The 20,877-nt window shown below is 39.0% G+C and overlaps 1 protein-coding gene across 1 annotated transcript in view; it reads left to right on the top strand.

Annotated features, from left to right (window-relative positions):
• LOC112455428 (discoidin domain-containing receptor 2-like) overlaps positions 1 to 20,877 on the top strand; it is a 178,970-nt gene that overhangs the window by 132,062 nt on the left and 26,031 nt on the right. Inside the window, exons 6-11 of the mRNA XM_025017328.1 lie at positions 1,850 to 1,997; positions 4,121 to 4,300; positions 8,544 to 8,683; positions 9,210 to 9,417; positions 12,722 to 12,877; positions 17,651 to 17,826. Of these exons, the coding sequence (XP_024873096.1) occupies positions 1,850 to 1,997; positions 4,121 to 4,300; positions 8,544 to 8,683; positions 9,210 to 9,417; positions 12,722 to 12,877; positions 17,651 to 17,826 (1,008 nt within the window). The remainder of the gene's footprint in view (positions 1 to 1,849; positions 1,998 to 4,120; positions 4,301 to 8,543; positions 8,684 to 9,209; positions 9,418 to 12,721; positions 12,878 to 17,650; positions 17,827 to 20,877) is intronic.

Genomic DNA, 20,877 nt, shown 5'->3' with positions numbered 1-20,877 from the left:
AGAAGTTGTTATAGTTAACAATCTTTTTAATTTTTGTAAAAAGAAATCATTTTTAAACTGATTACATTAATCATTTTTTTGAAGACTAATGATAATAAATTACAAATATAAACATAGCTTTAAGATAAATAAGATAATACATAACAAAAAGCGCTTGTTAAAAAATGAGAAAAATTAAAATAATTAAGTAAATTTTTCTTTAAAAAAAAAGAAATTAACTACAATTAATAAAGATAAAATTAAAGATAGAAATAAAGTTATTAATAAAGATAATATAGTTGATAAATAACAATCTTGAGAAATGCATGTAAAAGAGGATATAAAATTGAATATTAATAGTCGTTAAAACATTTATTAAGCTCAATCTGTTCTACCTATTTTGTAGAAAATACGGTTGGGTCAATATGAAAACAAATATATCAATCTGTCCACACCAGCTTTCTGACCAGCTTAATAAAAAGAAAAGAACTTAGTCGCTAATTTCTTTACTTTAACGCCAGAAAAAGAAAATCAAATAATTTTGTAAGATAAATATTTAATAATATCACAGAAAAAAAATATCTTCTTTATAATTCACAGCTATATTATGTTATTTAATGGTATTATTAATGTTTTAGGACGCTAAGATAAGCTTGTAATTACAGATAAAATTTTACGACGCGAATATAATGATGGGATGAGAACCGCTAATCCATCCAAATGCTCAGAATGCAAAACAGAACAGGATACAGACACAGCTACTGAATTACATAGCGCTCCAAGCTCGAACACGAGGGTGCAGATACAGTATTATTATCCCTAACATGTCTATCAGAGTACACGCGGTAATATACACATATGTCGAATTTAAGACCTTGTTTCTCAAACAACTGGGTGGATCATATCGGCGTGCTTGATCTCTTCCTCGGACGCGCGCTGACGTTCGTATTTCAATGTTAATCTCGTGTTCGTCGATGGCGACGACCTATATGTACGTCTCTCTGCGACACGCGATACGACATGCGGGGGACGCGAATGTGTATACAGCGCAGGGAGAAGCAAGGATAGGAAGAGACCTGCTTCCAGTTCAGATTTAACGCTTGCATTTACATTTAGAGGAGGTTCACGACGGACCATTGTTTACTAATCGGATCCGGAAAATGGCGCTTCCGGCCCGTGAGATTCGTTCTTAGTAAGCTGTAAGCATGTTCCAATGAACATCGGACGATCCTATCCCTAAACACAACTGTCGCGCGTCCCCATGCATCGCGATGAACGAATCGTATAGACGTTATCTTCCTACAAATTCATTTGCGACGCCAAATTGATGCATGATATGTATATGTGTGTGTGGCATTAAAACGGCATTTTGAGATTGAAACAGTAGGTTTGGAAAAAAATACTATAATCGCGACGTATTTGAAAATGTCATGCGTAGTCCGTGCGGCAATAAAATTAAAAACGTGTATTTTTTTTTCAATGCTATCTTTCGGGGAAATTGTATAGTATAAAAAATTCGCGATACTCTGAATAATAAACTAAAAAAAAATATACACACAATGCAAAAAACAGGCTTCTATACCAGATGCTATGAAATGCGCGCTTGTTTTCCTGCTTTTCAACCGGAACGGAAATATTTGGGTGTGACTAAAGTTAACTATTTCACCGTGCGTCTCCATTGTGTATACATGGTAACATAAAAACCCCTCGCAAAAATATCGTATGCAACGGTGATATAAATTGTTGAATTCAAATTGCACAGCTTTCCTCGGTAACGTTGTCATATATATTTCTCTTGCTTTCCTCTTTGTCATGATAATTTTTCTCTATGTACGTATCAACAATTGTTCTGTTCTTCTCTCTGTTACAGGTTTTGTTGGGCAATAACAATCCATATAAGGAAGAGGAGCAGATCTTCGATCCAGCTATAGTCGCAACAAAAATCCGCTTCATCCCTTACACCTCTCACATGCGTACAGTGTGTATGCGCGTAGAGCTTTACGGCTGTTCTTGGACGGGTGAGTGAAATATATGGACGTATTCTTTTTTTTTTTTAAATCATATTTTTATCACGTTTCTCAAGCATCTATTTATTTACAAGCAATTTGCCGTCCACTTCGCAAACGGGCGGCGAAAATAGTCGGATCCGACATACGTTTCAACCCATAATGTTTACCATATATATTTTTTATTGCAATTTTAACTGCTTGCAAATAAACGAAAAAAAAAATATTTTAGCCCAATCTGAAAAAATTTTATCACTAACGCGCAACACGCAAAATGGTGATGCAATATATAAAATTATTCGACATGTAAAAAGATATAATTTGATATATTTTTTTTAAATCAAATTAGAGGGCCGTTACTCCGTCGTGTTAATAACTACCGTGACAAATCAATTTTACGCTGTATAGAAGTGAAGCCAATTATATGTGATTTCATCAACACCTACTACACACTGTCACTTATAAAGATAAAATTGAAAACAAGCGGTAGAAATCCCTTTGGAATCGCTTGCGTGCCACACATCATGCATTTTATATTTTACATTGGTTACGTAGTCCATTTTCCCGGAACTTTCTGACCGCAACGACCACAATTTCAACAGTAACTTAAATTTATGCCTTAGCTTAGTGGTTGGAACCCGGGAAAAGGTACACGAAAAAGGAACACGATGGGAAATTTTTTATTCAGTGCCGGTATTCGACAGATACAGATTTAACCGTAAAGTTCAAGATCTTTATTCTTGTTCCTGTTCGCTGAAGAAATCTATATATTTGTCCACAATAAGAAACCCTAACAGAAACTTAATACTGGGAGTATTAAATTGATATAAGTAATTAATCACTTTATTAATTTTCTATAAGGGAAGTCTTAACATTGTACTTAACAGTGTTAGACAATGTCGTTTACGTATGAAAATATATGACAACGTAATTGAAGCGTATGTAATTAATTCGCATTTTATTCGCCACAAGACGGAACTTGAATTTTCGTGAATCGTCAACCTTCGCGCTGGCTATCTGACAAGATGCCGACGCGATGTAACGCGTCAGTCTCTCCCGAATCTGAGATTAACATAGATTTACGATCACCGTAGGCCGTGAGCCACAGCTGCGTCTACATTAATCCAACCAACGACGAACTATACGGCAGCCGCTAACTGTGTCATCCGCATAGCCCTCCCACCATCGTTATATCGTTTAAACGCATAATTGCAGCGGCTGCCAATAATATTGACTTGCAAAATAAATTGTGACTTACTGAATGGCATTAGCGAACGTTCAGGCCATTACCGACTAAGGACTGTAACCATGCAAATGGCAAAGGGAAGATACATAGAAGGGAGAGAAGACGTAAAATTATGTTCCATAATTATCGTAATGAGATACTTTCTACGTTTGACAAGGCTTTATCATTATTGTCGTCGACGGAAATGAAACTACGGATAGTTACGATAAATACGCGCAACACTTTATTATTTCCAGTTTTATCGATGAAAAAGCTGCGCAAATCGAATCGATTTTTTCATTTTATCGGCGCTTTAATCAAAATGGTTTTTTTCAACCGTTTTCAACGTAAACATCGCAAAGTGCGCGAGAGAAGCATATCTCTGTGCATATTTCATACTGAAATCGGTGAAAACAATTTACTGCCATCGAACGGAAAAATGCTCGATTATTGGCATGAGCGGACGGACGGGACGGTGCGACATTTCCCTCCCAAGTACCAAACCGAGTGTAACTCATTCGTGCTTATTGACGTCTGACAATCTACGAGTACATTTCGCCTCTGACATAAGTCGCTTGCTTCGACGCATTTTTAACGAAAACTCGCGCGACACATCGTGGAAACGAAAGGAGAATTGAAACACACGGAGTTTCCAGTCTAGTTATTGCGCGATATCCGCCTTCAGATCGATCCCCCGGTAATCCTCCGGAGCGCCAAGATTAAAAATGTTGACCCTCGTTACTTCTTCCCCGACGATGCGCGCTTTATCCGCGTATAACCGTCCGCAATCTTATCACGTACCGTCGGGAGAAAACGTTCACGGCCCGACCACGTAGCAACGTGATGATGCATAGTTCAGGAGCTTATATATTCCTTATATCCAGGGGCTTCTCCTTATTTCTTCTTCCAGAGGGTCTCGTCTCGTATTCCATGCCCCAAGGAATCAAGAGGGGCTCCGAGGTTGACCTTTCCGACAGGACGTATGATGGCCGCGAAGAAGCGGGTTACCTCTCCGGGGGACTTGGTCAACTTGTCGACGGGCAAAGGGGTTCCGACAACTTCAGATTGGACGTCAGCGGCAACGGAAAGGGTAAGGCACGGACTGCACTTCGTGCTGGAACGAGATTAGCGCCGGCGCTAGATCGTGTCTTAGATTAGCGTGATAGAGCCGTCTTCGCCGAGATATCCTGCCCGCCGCCAACCGTCTAGTCTTCTTAATCTATCGGTATCTCACGCTATCTCTTACTCGTTAACTTCTTTCTACGAGGCTAAATAGCGGCTCGCGGGACCCCGGTAACTACTGTTGTAATTCGCTGTAACGCGCGGATTGTACGCCACTTTCAAGCGATCACGCTCATGTTTCAGGACGCCTTTACACTCCTATTAAGTGTAATATGTATACGTGGCGAAATAAGAAGAGAGTAATGACGTAAGAGCGCGCGCAGAACGCGTGTCTTGAATAACGTTAAAACACTATGTCAGCATCCTGTTATGTATGAAATGCATTCCTCCTAGCGTGGCGCATATAATTTGAAATATGTGAATGTGCGACGAGAATTCTGTTAAAATATCTCGGATATCTTCCGCTTTAGAACGGACATATTCGCGTCGTTATTTCATGAATTTTCAATTTACACGTGTTTCATACGCTTCATTTCACGCATCAAAAGCACATGTTACTTTGCCAATATATTTTCCTTTTTTTTTTTTTACGGATTTGCTCGATGTATTTGACCAATCGGGAAAGTTTTTTTCCCATTTAATGAAGCAATGATTAATGCGCGCGACACCGACCGGAAATAACGCGTCGTCTGTGGTACCAATAGCAACTGTTCTACACAGATACGTGGATATGGATTTTATTCAGGAAACCAAATGACCGTCAAAATTTAATTGAGAAGGATGTGTTCGTGTACGGAAGCGGTTTTTCAAACGATCGATCAGGGGGCAATATTCGTCGTCTCGCCTATGCGAGATGCGTCCGTCGTTTTCGAGGCGCGTACGGCGGAATGAAAATGAAATTTTCCCGTCGGTCTACTCCAGGTGTGTAGGTGTGTAAACAAGAAAGTCGAAAGGGTCAGCGGAATCTAGAAAAGCCGGAGAGAGGGCCGCGGTGGAAGAGCTTGGGCTTCGGAGCCAAACGTGTTCCGCAGCGCCCGCTCGAATCTGTTCCAATTTACATTTATATTGAACCGCGAGCTAGGCTGCAACCAGTCGGCCCGCTGTTTACTCGCCTTCTGGATACATTTGTGTCTTTCCATTTATGCCACGAGACACCCTCGCCGCCGCCGCCGCCGCTGCCACCGCCGGCTACACTCGGATACACCGTCGTACTTCCGCCTTCTTAAACTTTTAAACCCGGCAAAACTGCGTACAACTTCGCCCGAGTCTCTTTAAACCGGGAAACACCGTCGTCCAATATTACCGCGGTCGAGACGAATTTCTCACTCGAGATCGATATTTGCCCCGGTATAACCTTCATTCGGAAGTTTTTAAAAATACTTGAGGAATACGTAAAGAGAAGACTCGAGAAGCGAAAAACTAAGAAAATTATACATAGAAATGCATATGAAGTTATTTATTACATATTAATATTTATTAATCATATTTTCGAAACGTATAGAATTTGAGAAATAGCGATCAACGACGATTTATAATTTTATACGACAAGTCTTCCCAGAATATCGTAAGAGAAACTTTCTCAATCCTAACGGAACTTGCGTACTATAATTATCTATATCGATTAAAACACACATCGTAACGTTCTCGCGCAACAAATGTCTTGTCTAATAAAGTATCGGTGAAGCGTTTGTGGTGGTTGACAGGTCGCGGTCATCCTTATTTCTGGTTTACGAGCATTGTACGCTCGTAACTATATACAGTACTCCCCCGAAACACTTTAAAGGGGAAAATCATCAGGCGACAGAGGTGTTGTACGGCGTACTCGCCCAGCGTGGTTATCTTACGATCCTCGTGAAGGTTCAGAATTGATGGTAGATAGCGGCCGAAGGCGGCGACGACAGGAAACTGGAAACTATTTACTCGAGGGACGATATTAAGGGAGGAAGGGGGCTATATGAAAGCGGATAGGTCAGAGCGATATAACGCCACCGCGCGAATACCCGGTATATTGTTGGAAAACGGAAGGGACGATCGTAGTAGTTGTCGCACAGGAATCCAAACACAAAGTCGCGTACGGGCCAAACACAATGCAAACTGCGTGATTGAAATTCCCGTAAGTTTTAATATACTCTAAGATTCTTACGTCGCGTCGCTACGACGTATCCGCGATTCTCTTCCGACGATGTCGAAACCCAGATGCGACGACACCGAATTCGAGACTGGATCTTTTCCTCTTTTTCTTTCCCGTTCGTAACTTTGTTATTTCCTTTTCGGAAATTATATTTTTCTAAGGCACTAAGAACTTAGGATCTATGTATTAACATTTTATAATATGTAAAACGATATTGAGCAAAAAGAAGAAAAATATAAAAATGAACGAATATTTAAAGATTATACTATTAAATAAATACAATAAAATATTTTTTTTACATTTAGTTTTATAAAAAAAATATATATATTGAAACCACAGTATTTCAAGAATCAAAATGTGTGTTTGCATTAATAAAATTTTATAATAAATATTGAATACCTAAAATTTCTAAAAAAAGCTAAATAATATAAGTATCCAAATATTCCAGAATCCAATCACCATGCATGCCGCAGTGCATTTTTTTCCGCAGCAACGCGAGCAGGTCAAATACGAGTTTTTTCTTCATTCTTTCATCATTAATTCCGGAAAGTACTGTGCGCAACGAATGAACAGTGATGAGCCGCGTTTTTGTACATGACATTCAAATGCGGCGAAAAAATATTAGGCGGCGGAGTTAGAGATTTCGGAGTCAATGTTGAAAGTAACAGGGGCATTTCTGAGAAACGCATAATACGCCGTGTCGGCCAGGGGCTTTAGGGTTATTGCAGTCCATTTTCAATCCGCATATTCCCGCGGGACACGTGTGTTTCCACATGTACTCATATAGTGGGATCTAATGGCGGGACTCGCGCGCAATAACCTGCCCTGCTGCGCGGCTGCTCCATTGCTCGCAAACTCTTCCGTATCGCATACCACGCTGCTCGCGCTGCTATATACCAAGAGCGGAACATTTCCGGGAGAAATGAAGCGAGAGAGGAACAGAAAGCACGAAAACAAACTCGAAACGTAATTAACGTTTCGAGGAAGCATACGAGTCCCACGCGAGAGCTTAACTTACGAATCTGAAACGGGTAATTTAAATTCTATTAAGCGAACACTCCTGCACGGTTTCTGGCAGCGTTATACGTAACAAAGGGAAAACGTCTTTAAATCCCAAGAAAACTGCGAAGGTCACGTGCTTGCAAATTATTTAAGTTACCGAGTTATCTATATTAAATTATCTTCGTTGTAAAACGGCGGCGCGGCACGGTACCTTCCTCTCGAAGACTTTAAGTTATACGAAACTTCTTTTAGTATTACCTCATTGAAAATCAGTCTTTATTAGGTTTTTAGTGGAAAAATAAAATCTTTTACTTCTGCTCTCTTTCCCTGTGATCTATTTACCTTCTAATTGGAATTTAAACATTAACAAGTTTCAACGTTTCAAAATTCTTGCGTGTTACTATTACATATATTCGAGAGAGATACGTATATGACATGTATTTACCATAGGAATGTTAGACATTTGTTTTTCATGCATACGTTTTCCGTTTACGCTACAACATTTAAATAAATTCGATGTCACGCGCGAATTGTCCACTATTCGCGTTACAGATTTTATTGTCTTGTTTATAGGTACGTGCACACCGCACCTATAAATGGTTTACCGTATCATACAACCCGCAACATAAAACCTTTTTTTTTTAATTCAAATACATATATCGGAACCTTTTTTCTGTGTGACATATACAGGTAGCAATTTTTACTGGATATACGTTCTCTCCATGCGTAAAAGATGACTTTGATACAGCACATACAGCAAACCTTCAATTACTGTTAAATATCAAAAGGCATAATACGTTGAGCTAACAAATAAAAATTGCGTTAATATACATGGACTGTTCACGGCGAACCAATTTTTCACTGATAAATTGATTTTAACGAATTTTTTGTTAAAGATCCGAATAGGCAAAAGAGTTCGTCTTCTCATTGTAAATTTAATAGCATTTACCGGAATTTTATTAATTTAAAAGATAAGGGGTTTATGCATTTCACGCAACTAACAACTCTTCACATCTTTTTTTCAGGAAACTCCAAAGCTGCGAGGTGTTGTAACGAAATGATTCGTTTGTGATTCCAGGATACGAATGGGTCGGCTGGCGAAACGACACACCCAACATGCTCGGACGTCCGGTGGAAATAACTTTCGAGTTCGACTACTCGAGGAACTTCACTGCCATACACCTACACATGAACAATTACTTCACGAAGGACGTGCAGGTATCGGCCATTCGCGCCCCCGTTACCGTTATTATTTCAGAAGTTACGAGCTTCGGGGAACTACCGTAAATTTCACGATCACATTGCACATTTGCCGATGTCTCCGCTACTTTTACGCGGTTTTAAAAACATTTTCCCCGCGATTTACAGAGTGCAGTCCCGTTCATCGCGCCGCCCGCGCCTGTTCGCGAGCTTAGTGCTTCCGTCGATAGCGGGGGATTTCTCAATGTGCACTCTCGCCAAAATTATTTCTATCCCGGGCGGCTTATTTTTCAGGAAAACGAATTACGAGCATAGTGTTCGCGCCTGCTATATAACAATACTTCATATATGTATATGTATACACGTTCGATCTAATTCGACTTTACGAGCGATATGAACGTCCGTCTTACGACATTCTCCGGACCGAAGAAGCGATACGATCACGCGCGACTGTTTCCACCTCATTCGAGCGTCGTCCAATCGCCCGATTCCATTCCCGTAAGGCGTTCGGCACGTACACACGATCTCTATGCTGCCCTCGCAGGTCTTCTCGTACGCGAAGGTCTACCTCGGCACAGGTGGCAACCAGTTTACCGGCGAGCCTGTCCATTTCTCTTACATCCCCGATCAGGTGCTCGAGCAGGCGCGCGAGGTCACCATAAAGCTGCATTCGCGCGCCGGCCGTTTCCTAAAGTTGCAGCTCTACTTCGCCGCACGGTGGATCATGCTCAGCGAAGTAATCTTCGAATCAGGTAAGAGAAAGATCGATCCCCTCCTCTCTCTCCCCCGGCCTCCCTCTTCTACCTCCCACGTGCCATCCCACGTGCGCAGTCGAAATTTATCTTCAGGGTGTTACTTTCGGGGTAACACTCGCGCGCCCTCCGCGCGTTCTCCGACCGTCGCGTCGGAAAACGACCGAGAGAGTAATGGCGAAGCTAAAACATCGTCCGGGATTCGCCCTTTTCTCCGCCGCGCTCTCCCCCTCGCATTTAAAGACGCGCTTTTAGTTAAACGGAAAATCAAAGGAGGCAGTCCAGAAAATTGAAATCTAGAAATAGAAATAGTTTCGAAGCGCAACCGCGCTTCAAGGCCGCGCGATTCAACGCGATTTTCCAATTTTAAGTGACATACTTTCGTCGAAGATATGAGCGCGCGGTGATACTGCAGACGGTAGGAAGGAAAATCGTTCCGAAACTCAGGCGCGCGGAGCTTGGAGAGAAAAATTATTCCGACGGTAGTGTAGTTTCAAAGTAAACGCACGCGTACTGCTATAAAACTGATATAAGGTAAACTTATTTTGTAGAGAATCTCACTACTTTAGAACAAGGATATAAAAAAGTATTTAGTATAAACAAATATCGATTAAACAGAAATAACGAGATGTATTTAAGAAATACCATGATACTAAATTGTACTTTATTACTGTTTAATATACGAACACAGTTTTACTCCTAATAATTCAAGAATAAATTCTTTTTCTATTATTTCACTCCTTTTCTTTATAGATAACAAAATAAACGTAATATCAGCGTTAAGGGAAAATATTTTTCGCAATAACAAATATATTTACTGTCGGAATTGCTCGGACAATAGCATCGTATCCCGAACAAAAGACAGTGCGAAAACATTTAAAGTTTCTGAAATCGTTTAGTCCTACGTTGTTGTTCGCTCGACTTTAAAGCACCGTGGAAAGCAAAAAGCAGAAGTATCCACGGCACGTTGTGCGAATGAGAGCACGTGGTCGCGGACCGGAAACGAAACTTACTTACCGCACACGTATACACACACACATATACACATTCGAATATATACTCTCAAAAAGTTTTGTCTCGAAAAGCCGGAATGTTGCACGAACCAGACGAGCGAAGCCGTCGTTAATCATTCTCTCAGTGCGCTGTGTTCTTTCCTTTCACGAAAGATAACTTCGGCAGCGTAACGCTGAAGCGAGTGATTTTCTTTGTCGCCCGTATCAAGTGGCACATAAAACTTGCACGTATTTCATTTTGAACGTCGTTTGTAGTGTTTGTATGAAATTGTGTTACCCTATCTTTCTTAAATCATACTACGTATAATTTTTTCTATATAAATTTCTATTGATATGTGCTGCGTCAATTTATAGAGTAACAATATATATATTGTTAATATTTCCCGAAGAGAATATCTTCTTTGTAACCTCACACAGAAAAAAAAGTGTTAAATCAAGACTTATGTTCTTGTACATAAGCAAGAATCTATCATCTTGAAATGAGATATAAATTGCATTAAATGAAGAAAACTTGTTTGAATGAAGATAGTTTAATCAAGAAGAAAAAGTTGAAATTCTCATAAGAAGATCGTAGATTCTTGCTTATATACAAGAATATAAGACTTGATTTAACACTTCTTTTTTTTCTGTGCACAAGCTAGAATAATGTATACATAACATATTGCTTGTTAATTGTTCGAAATATATGTGACATTTTTCTGGAAACAATAATTTTATTTGCTCGAATAGAAAATAACTCGAGTCCTCATGGAGATCAGAGAATTATACAATCCGTACGCGGAAAATATCACAGAACGAAAAATACGATATAAATACGATACCAATAGCGATTCAACGCGATCGGAAATCTACGTTGAATCAGAATTACATAAGAACAAGTAACTTTATTAAACATTTATGAGTTTGTAAGACTACGATTACACTACAGCTTATTTAAGAGAGTCTTAAAGGTTCTTTAAGTACAAACACAAACAGTTAGGATTAAAACTGTAAACTCTTCTGTTCGCTATAACTTTTAGGAACGAAAAAGTTCATGAATTTTTTTTAGGAATTAAAAGCGCGTTTCTCATCGCGATGTAGCTGTAGCTCGGACAATATATCTCATATAACATCCGAGTGAGACCGGTATTCCCGGTATAGTCTTTCAAATCAAATTCGATCGGGAAGATCGATTCCGCGGTCCCGCAGCCGGCAAAACGCAACTGTTACGGCAACTTACCCCAATGACTAGCTTAATCCAACATCGACGGGCGACCGCATATCGATCACCGATATTTCTTTTAATTCGTCTCAAACAATCCGAGACGGGAACTTAGCCGCCGGTCTCTGGTAATGCAAGCTTTCGGAAGTTCGGTGTCGCTTCGTTGCACCGGGCCAACCGCGCGGGAGTGGGTACGTCGTTAATCATTCGTCCGCACTCCGGTGCTCTCCGTCCTCGACTGCGAGCGATAAGTTGGACCGACCGGCGCGGCGCGCGGCGCCCAGAGGCGACCAATGTTCCTCGTCACCTGTATACCACATAACTCGTATTCACGTCGCACAAATGCTTCGTTGAGCTGCGACATCGATAGGAAAATATATCGCGCCCCCTTCCTCCCCCCCTCCTTTACCCGTTCCTCTTTTTGGCACCGGCATCGAGTTTTCTGCCGGAGCGAGTCGCGCCGCGAGAGAGCGAGAGCACCGACAGCAAGCGCTCGCGCGCGGCCCACTCCGATTAATTTTCCTTTTTATAAATTGCGCGTACGAACCGCGTCTAACTGCTCGAAAATTGGAATATTTTCTGGTGTCCATTAGTCGATAAATTGCCGCGGCACTAATTTTCAGTTTGCCTAACGGGAAAATTCCAGCTGCGTGTGACACGAATTAAATTCTGGTCGTGATATTTGTTCGTTTTCAAACGATCGATGTGTCGTAGAAAACTATCCCGCATACAAATGAAATTCTGTGTCCGTACCGCGGCCACAAAGGGCATTGGTACAATCCGATAAAATTGTCAAAAGACGCACGAAATTTAACTCATTTTCGAGCATCGCACGTTCCTTTTTGACTGATTTTACTGATGCCATCAGAGATTGATTTCGCTTTTAACAACGGTATAGATTAGTCGTGTATCGTCGATGATTTTACAGCATAGAATTTATCGAGTTATTAATTTAATTCAATTAGTTCCAACAATGCTTTTCCCACTGTGTGATAATGCTTTTCTCACATATAGACGTTTCACACACTCGAATATTTAATACGAGCTTGATAGGCGGTGGATTTCATTAGCTCTAATCCTGAATGCACAGTTATCTCCGAATGGAACAATACCGAGGACGAGGAGGCGAAGAACAAGAGCGCCATTGTACTGGCGACCGGCAGCCCCTATCAAAATAACGAGGGTCCACTGCAGAGAGACGAAGTGAAGGCTACTTTTAATAAGGAGGAAAGCAAAGATAACACCTGTAAGTCTACTGTCCGATTTTTCTATTGTTACTCCGGTAAGCTACGTTCATAATTTTCCGCGTAATTGACGCTCTTTTCAGCCGAGCTTTTTCCCCCCTTGTCATGTTTTATAACAATGAGCTCGATATATCGCGAAAGAATTGTGTGTCGGAAAAATGGATCATTACATGATAATCGCTAGATTCATTAACACGATTTATTAACATAGAAAAATGTTAATTTGAATTTTTTGTACGATACGCACTTAGCGTAAAACTACTTTTCATGAACGGATACGAAATTGACGTAGTTTTTTAATGATATTATTAGAAGTTGAGAGTTTGATTAAAAAATTTGAAATTAAGTTTAAATAATGAAGATAAACGCTGCCAAACTTTATATTTAAAATATAAAAGTAGATATTATTGAGAAATCTGAAATACGTTACCGCGCAATTAATTTGCGTGTTTTCTCTTAGATTCACAGCACAAATTTAATTATAATTATATGAAATTGAAAAGGCAAATACTTGCATCTTTAGAGGAATCTTCTTTTTTATATGCGACGTCGCCTTACACCGCAATTAATGGAAAAACGGCGACGATGGGGCTGGAAGACCCCTTGAGATCGACAGACTTGTGCGAAAAAGTACATCGAGTAGTCCCAGGGACGTCCTCGATTACCTGCAAAAGAAACGTCACGGAAGAAAAAGAGCGGTCGCTTTTGTCCTTTGGTCGAGTTTGTTAATCAATATAGAAGGATACTTTTTTTTTTATTCTCACAAAAGCCGCGCAATTAACCTGATTAATTCTTTAACTTTCTCTTCTGAGATGTCGAGACGCGGTATCGAGACGCCGTTAAAAAGATCACGAGTTTCGTTAACGAAACTCTTTTAATGCTAATTGATTACACTCGATATTCTCGAAGATGGACAGCGAATAACTAATTTAAATTTTCTTCCTACTGACGTTCCGCGACTCGCGCTGCATAAGCGGAAAACTTTTCAATCACACAGTGACGATGTCGGAATTGCTGCAATTTCTTCATAACTTGTCAGGTTCATGCTCGCGTGCTTGTTTAACATAGGTTTGTATTTGTGTACACTGCTCGAACTGCTCTTTGCGTGTCCGCTTGTTAAATTCGCCCAAAGTAAAGCGCAAGAAAGCGGGACGATGTTTTTTCGCTTAAAGCACGACGTATAGCTAACACTCATTACATATTACACCGCGCAGAAAGGTACGAATGTGCGCCAACGCGGGTAATAATCTGCGAATTAAGAGGACAAACGATACACTAGGAAGAATAACATTATGCTTTCTTGTCGACCGATGCTCTGCAACATTGCGCCGAAATTGGTCTGCGAAAGAAACGAGACCGAAATGTTGAAAACTCAAAAAGAGCATGAAACAAGATGAAATTTTTTTGTCGCAGATATATTTTTATTCGGAAAATTAAACTCTCTGATATTTTTGTTTGCAGAAAAGACAAAGAAAAGAATTTATTGTTGTTTATCAGAGAAAGTTTATAGCTTAGTTTCGATCTCTGTATGCGTGAATTACTCTTTTTTTTTGTAAAGAAATATCAATATAAACATTTCTTGCCATTGGTAATTGATTGACTAACTTTAATGTCATTCGTTCCAAAAAATTGTATATATTATTTACCTAATATTTTCATATACCATTTAATGATGTTAAAACTATGAGTATAAACCAATTTTGCCAATCATGTCACGATATTTAAAAAAGTGTCTTATTCGATTATTTTCCTGTTCGTTTATTGATTTATAAAATACTCAAGCGATGATCAGGCTATTGCGGTGGACTACGAAAGCCATCAGCGGATATTGTTTTTGTTCAGCCGGGCACTGATCAACCGTGATCTAGTTACGAGCTTCGTGCTGAACGCAATCATCATTATCGTTCCATCGTACATTATGCGAGGTTACCTCGGCGGCATTATCTACGGTGATAGGTCGTGTTGCTTGATGCATCAAGCGTCGTGGGCGAGTGAATCCGCTATCGCGTATATCAGCGCGGGTCAGCTGTCTGCACCGTGCAGCGGTCGAAATATTATTTGGAAAATTCTTTTGTTATCAGCATGACTACCGTTACTATCGATATTCCATTTGCTTCGAAACGACATCTGCGAGACTGTGTGGTTATTTTCGATTAAATGGAAGACTTTATTTTTATCATAGAAAGCTACGTTTTTTGAAAAATTACTAAAAAATTTAGTGATTAAGACAAAAAAAGTTGAGACAAAATTGAGTCACGACAAGAAAAGGAGAATAAAAAAAGAAATAAATCAGTTACAATAATGATTTTTACTCGACCCAACTGGCCACATTTATTAAAAACAATCGTTCAACCATTGGTTTTGGTCCTTCTCTCAAGTGTAAATCTATAAATCATAAATTTAATAAGCAAAAAGTATGTAAATTGTAACTCAACTTGACAAAGTAAATGACTAAGAAACAATACATTAAAAATGTTTTAAACTAATAAATACCTAATTGTAAGTCATAAAATTAGTAACGTTGTCCAGAGAACATTATGATGCCTTAAAGACGTCTAAAATTGACTTATACTTTTATAAGACGTCTTATAAAACTATTAAAAAGACATCATTGTGACGTCTATAAGATCCGATTTATGATATCTTTGAGGTCTCATAGACGTTTTATTTTGGACTACTTTTAAATATATTGTAAAATAATAATTAATAATTAATAATAATTACAATAATGAAAACGCGTTAACAAGAAGAAAATACGAAAGAGGAGCTAGCGTTGCTTGATAAAAATCGTTATATATAAATAATTTAATATTTACATAACTTTGATAACAATCTATATATTACAGAGATCGCGGTTTTGTTGTTTGCAAAATTATGTGAGTATTAAATTATTGATATATCGATTAAATAAGCTTCTGTCTCGTATTCCTCTTCTTGTTAATGCGTTTCCGATATCAAATATCAAGAACAGTTTACAGAATTAGTTTATAAAATTAATTGTGATAACTGTAACTTCATATATAGAACAAACTATAGAGACATTTAGAGACACGAGTTCACAGGAACATTTCAGTTCAAAACAACATTAGAAAGTGCGAAAGCAATCACTCAGTAGTAAGCAAACATCATCTTTCATATAAACATGAGTTTAATTGGTCTAAACCAAAAGTTTTATGCAAATAAGAGAAGCACACTAGAGAGAGAGATTGCTGAAATGTTTTTTTATTAAGAATTATAATGGCATCGTTAATTTAAAAAAGATACGAGGATTTGAACGCTCTATATGATAAAGTAATAAAGTCTATATAGTTTTTATTTTTCAGTTTTTATATATTTGTAGCATATTTATGACTTAACGACTTACACCTTGTGTTGATATTTGCTCATTTGAATTATTCTATCGCTTTGACGTGCTTTCTATATGTTTTAATTTTTAACATATAAGTTCTGAGATTCTTTTCATTTCTGCGCTTTTTATCATATATAGTATATTCAAATCCTTTTTTTAAATTAATAATGCCATTATATTTCTTGATAAAAAACATTTTTTGATGTTTTAATTTTTGACGTCCAGCTATGATGACGATGTGTAATGCTAATGTCATCTATTTGAATTTGAGACAGTGTTACTATTATACGGATTATTTTACGATTTATAAGACATACGAAACATATGTAAGCCTTTGAACTTATACTTACACGATGATCTCCTCATTTGATCTAACCAGCTTAAATTTAGCTTTTAGATTTATGACTTGATTTAGCACAATGTTATGACTGATGAGATATCAGTAAAAAGCTACATTACTAATTTTATAACTTGGGTATTTATTAGTTTAAAAAATTTTTATTATATTGGTTCTCAAGTTGACTTTGTCAAATTGAGTTACAGTTTACATGCCTTTTGCTTATTGAATTTGTAATTTATACACGGAGAGAATTTTTTGTTTTATTTTACCCTTAAATTCACTATAAACTTGGGACAACTTGGCAACCAAGGAATTTTTAAAATATACAAAAAACATTTTACAAACAATGTGATAAAAATTACCAAGCAGATTGGTAAATTTTGAAAAATTATCGAAATTTCTTAGATATATTTTAGTAAAATTAATCAAACATATTTTATATTTTAATGTAATAGATATTAACATTTTTTATTATGGTGGATATTAATCAGAATAGCTCGCATAAAATTCTTGGTGGTACATGTTGTTCCACAACTACCATGATTTCAGAGTAAATTTTAAGAGAAAATTCTCTCCGTGTAGATTTACACTTGAGAAGGACCAAAATCAATAATCGAAACGTTGAGACGAATTGTATTTAATAAATGTGGCCAGTTAGGTCGAATAAAAGTCATTATTGTTAATTATTTACTGGCGAAGCAAAGTTTCATATTTAATTGAATCAGTTACATTCATTGTCAAATGAATTACAAGTAATCGGTTAGAAGAAAACAGCTAAAGAGATTTCATTAAATAATTACTCAAACGTTAAAGACTGACTTTGAATCCTTAGGAATTACGATCGATGTCGCGATTAATTAATGTAAATTATCTCTAGAGCACAGTCTAAGCCAGTGACAATATGCAAGATCACTAAGCTTGCGGTGTAACCGTTAATCGTTGAGCTAATCGATTTCCTCCGTATCCCGCACCCGAATATGACGGGTGCATCTCTGTTTACTACATATACACACCCAGTCGTTTTATATATATAATATACATACATACTATGTAGACACACTCCATACACACATACATCCTTCTCAGTTCCAGATAAGAGCAAGGAACCGGAATCGAGGCAGTTCGTCGGTTTAGTTATCGGCATCCTGACGACCGTAATTGTGATGCTGCTCGCGGCGATCATGTTCATCTTCTATAGGAACCGTAGGCTCAAAGCTGCTCTCGCACCGTCAAACTTCTACGATCAACAGGGTGATCTCAAGGTTATTATAAAGATATACTGCTGCATAATTAAGTATTGCCGTAATATTAAGTCGTAGTACTCTATGTAGCCACATGCATATAAACCTCTAACCTTATTCCAGTGAAATTATTTTCTCTTACGCAAAATACAAATATTTGCATGACAAAGAGAGATGACTTTGTAACACGGCATTTTTTGTCTAGCGCATTATTGAGATGTAATTTATTAGTGTTTTATCGATATTTTGAAACAATAGATAGATATATGTATAATAACAAGAAAAAAAAACTATCTTCCTTTATTATAAAAAAAATTATATATGTATAATTCTGGTGTATACAGATCGTGAAATATTACCATACAAGTCAACGTGCAAGGCGCCAATCATTAGGCATCATTAAGCACACGAGGACGAAAATTGAGAGTAATAAAAAATTCGAGCATAATAAATAGCCCTTTGCGCAGCGATGCGTATTATCACGATACTAAACAATTCGGTAAATGACGACGATTTTGTTCTCCGGTCGCGATTTTTCTTTGCTTGACTCTCGACCTGATTTAATGCCGGAGTCTTGCCTCTCTGGTTCTAATAAACCGAACAGGCACATCTATTTACTCTATGCTTCCAGGTCACTTTACGCCGCTTTTGAGCAATCGCGCAAAACAGCTTATACCTACCTATTACGTACGTCGGTTTAGGTACAAGCGCGCGCGCGTAACTAAAGGAGAAAACACGGCGATCAAATATTTTCTTTAAGGCGGAGAGACGCAAACGAGATCGTGCTAGGACGATTAAAAGGACGCTCCGAGATTGTTCGTTATGCGCTTTTATCCTCGAATCCTTTTATGATCCGGCGCGCTTCGCGTAATCGTAGAATTTGTACGCGTTCATTACTTTGCGTTATAACGAAAATTACGTTTGAAAAAAAGCTCGTAGAGAGAATTAGTGAACGGCTTGATTAGCGGCGATAGACAAATTATATGCACCTAATAATTATTCTCGTAATTCTTCCCCCATTACAATACACAATGCTTCGAAGGAATAAGAAAAATAACGAGAAATATCTTGCGATGCACGCGCGGACAAGGCTATTTTTCTCTGACGTCGCATTCCATCGTAGCGAAGGAGGACCCGCTAGAAACGTTTTCCGGGCAAAAGAGACGTTTTCAGTCTCGCACCTCGTTCTAACGCGGAATGTCTAACTTTGTCGTAAATTCCGCTCCGACTCCTGTCCTATGGAACAACAAGAATTATTAACGTCGCGCGTTTACTACCCTCGCGCCCGCGCCGGTGGACAGTTTGCACGACTTTCACGATGTATGGTCTATAACGTTAAACCCAGCTCTTTACCATGCACAATGGTGACTCGCTCGCTTGAAATCGCATTTATTTTGTATAGCGGAAAATTAATTAATCGGTTAATGCCTCAAATCTTGCCTCTTCAAGATAACATCGAGATACGTTTGTAAGGGGAAAACTGGGAAGATGGAAAAATCGAGGGAAGAAGCCAATACACACGTAGCTTTCATTACTTGATTAGCCGGCTGTTATCTAAGTACGAAATCAGACCAACGATTTGTGATGGTTAGGTGCAGGGTAACAAGGTAAGAAGTGAATTCCGCAGTAAGTAATCTCTGTAGATAAAAGTGCCGTTGGTGGAGAGAGACGAGAAAGTAAGGATGAGGAATAAAACGTTAGAAGAGAATTGAGCGTGTTACGCAAAAAGTTAATACTTGGATTGTGAGCGGAGCGAAGAAAGTGAGGTTGACGGAGGAAAAAGAAAGAACTCTGAGAACTTCGCGTATGTTTACCAAGCCACTGTTGTTCTAACCGGATTAATAGCAAAGTGAAGTTCGTTCGTAGAAATGGACAGCCCCGGCGCTCTCTCCCATCCTTTTTCGCGGGATATAGCGGGAAGACAGTAATTAACGACTTGCTGAACGATGAGAAATAATGAGTGCCAGACAGTTGAGCTTGCAAACCCTTGAAGCTTTCCTAACTTAACTGTTTGCACGGACCGAAGGCAACTGGAGAAACGTATACAGGAGCGACAGTCGACAATTAATAACGACGCTAACAACCTATCGAAATAAATTGAAGACTCGGCGATGGCGACATTAGCTATCAAGGTGACTAATTAGTCACTCGGAATATTTCATTCGGCTCATTATTAATAATGATAAATGAGGCGAAAGAAAGTTCTAGGAATCAAGAAGCTACCAAACTGGTCCTCTATTATTAGCAGAGAGAGTTTGCAGTTTGAAAATAATAATTTAAATAATTATTTGTATCCTATTTGTGCGATATACGCGCGGAAATAAACATAATATTCATTTATTCAGCAAATATGTGCGGTGCGGAATTAATTAATCGCGTTCGATCAATTCTGTCTGTAAATGTAGGGAACCAAAAAGAACACGAAAACACGTTTATGTAATATTTTTCATTCGCCCCGGCGAAGCCTGGGAGTGGACGCGCATGAAGTCTTCTAGCCGCCTTTACCATACATCACTCAAAGTATTCTTCGACAACCCAATATCTTCCACAGCTAAGTTTTTTTTTTACCAGCCGCCGAAGAAGTGCACGGGTAGTCAAGCTGACTCCTTAATTAAAAGAGCCGTCGAGATGGCCGTATTGCGACGCCGTCGTCGAGAAGAGACGTGCGTTATCTTCGTCGTTCACCCGCCGCTGAGCGGCGTCATATACACTCCAAACGCGCTTTCTTCTCTTCCTCGCCCATCTTCGCCAATCCTCCTTTTCCCCCCTGCTCCACGTTCCCGACATTAGCCACCTGCTACTTGTCCCGTCTTGAAGTTGCGCGAGCCACCATCCCTTGTTTTCCCCCCTTCTCCACGAAATGACCCTATTGCCCCTCGTGCAACCTGCGACCCACGTCGGATCTCCAGAGAATGGCAGATTATGTCTGCCAGGTAGAAACCGCTGTCAATTTATCGAGCAATACGGGTCGGGGAGAAACAACGTTTTCGCTTGTCCTCACTACGCTCGCGCGCACCTGATTCAATCCGGCGAGACGTTGAACCGATATAGCCGCTCGAACCATATCGAGAA

The sequence above is a fragment of the Temnothorax curvispinosus genome, unplaced genomic scaffold, assembly GCF_003070985.1.
Source record: "Temnothorax curvispinosus isolate PA1 unplaced genomic scaffold, ASM307098v1 QBEX01006086.1, whole genome shotgun sequence".
In the NCBI taxonomy this organism is placed as follows: domain Eukaryota; kingdom Metazoa; phylum Arthropoda; class Insecta; order Hymenoptera; family Formicidae; genus Temnothorax; species Temnothorax curvispinosus.
The sequence above is the reverse complement of the archived record's forward strand: the minus strand, read 5'-3'. Positions and strand labels throughout refer to the sequence as shown.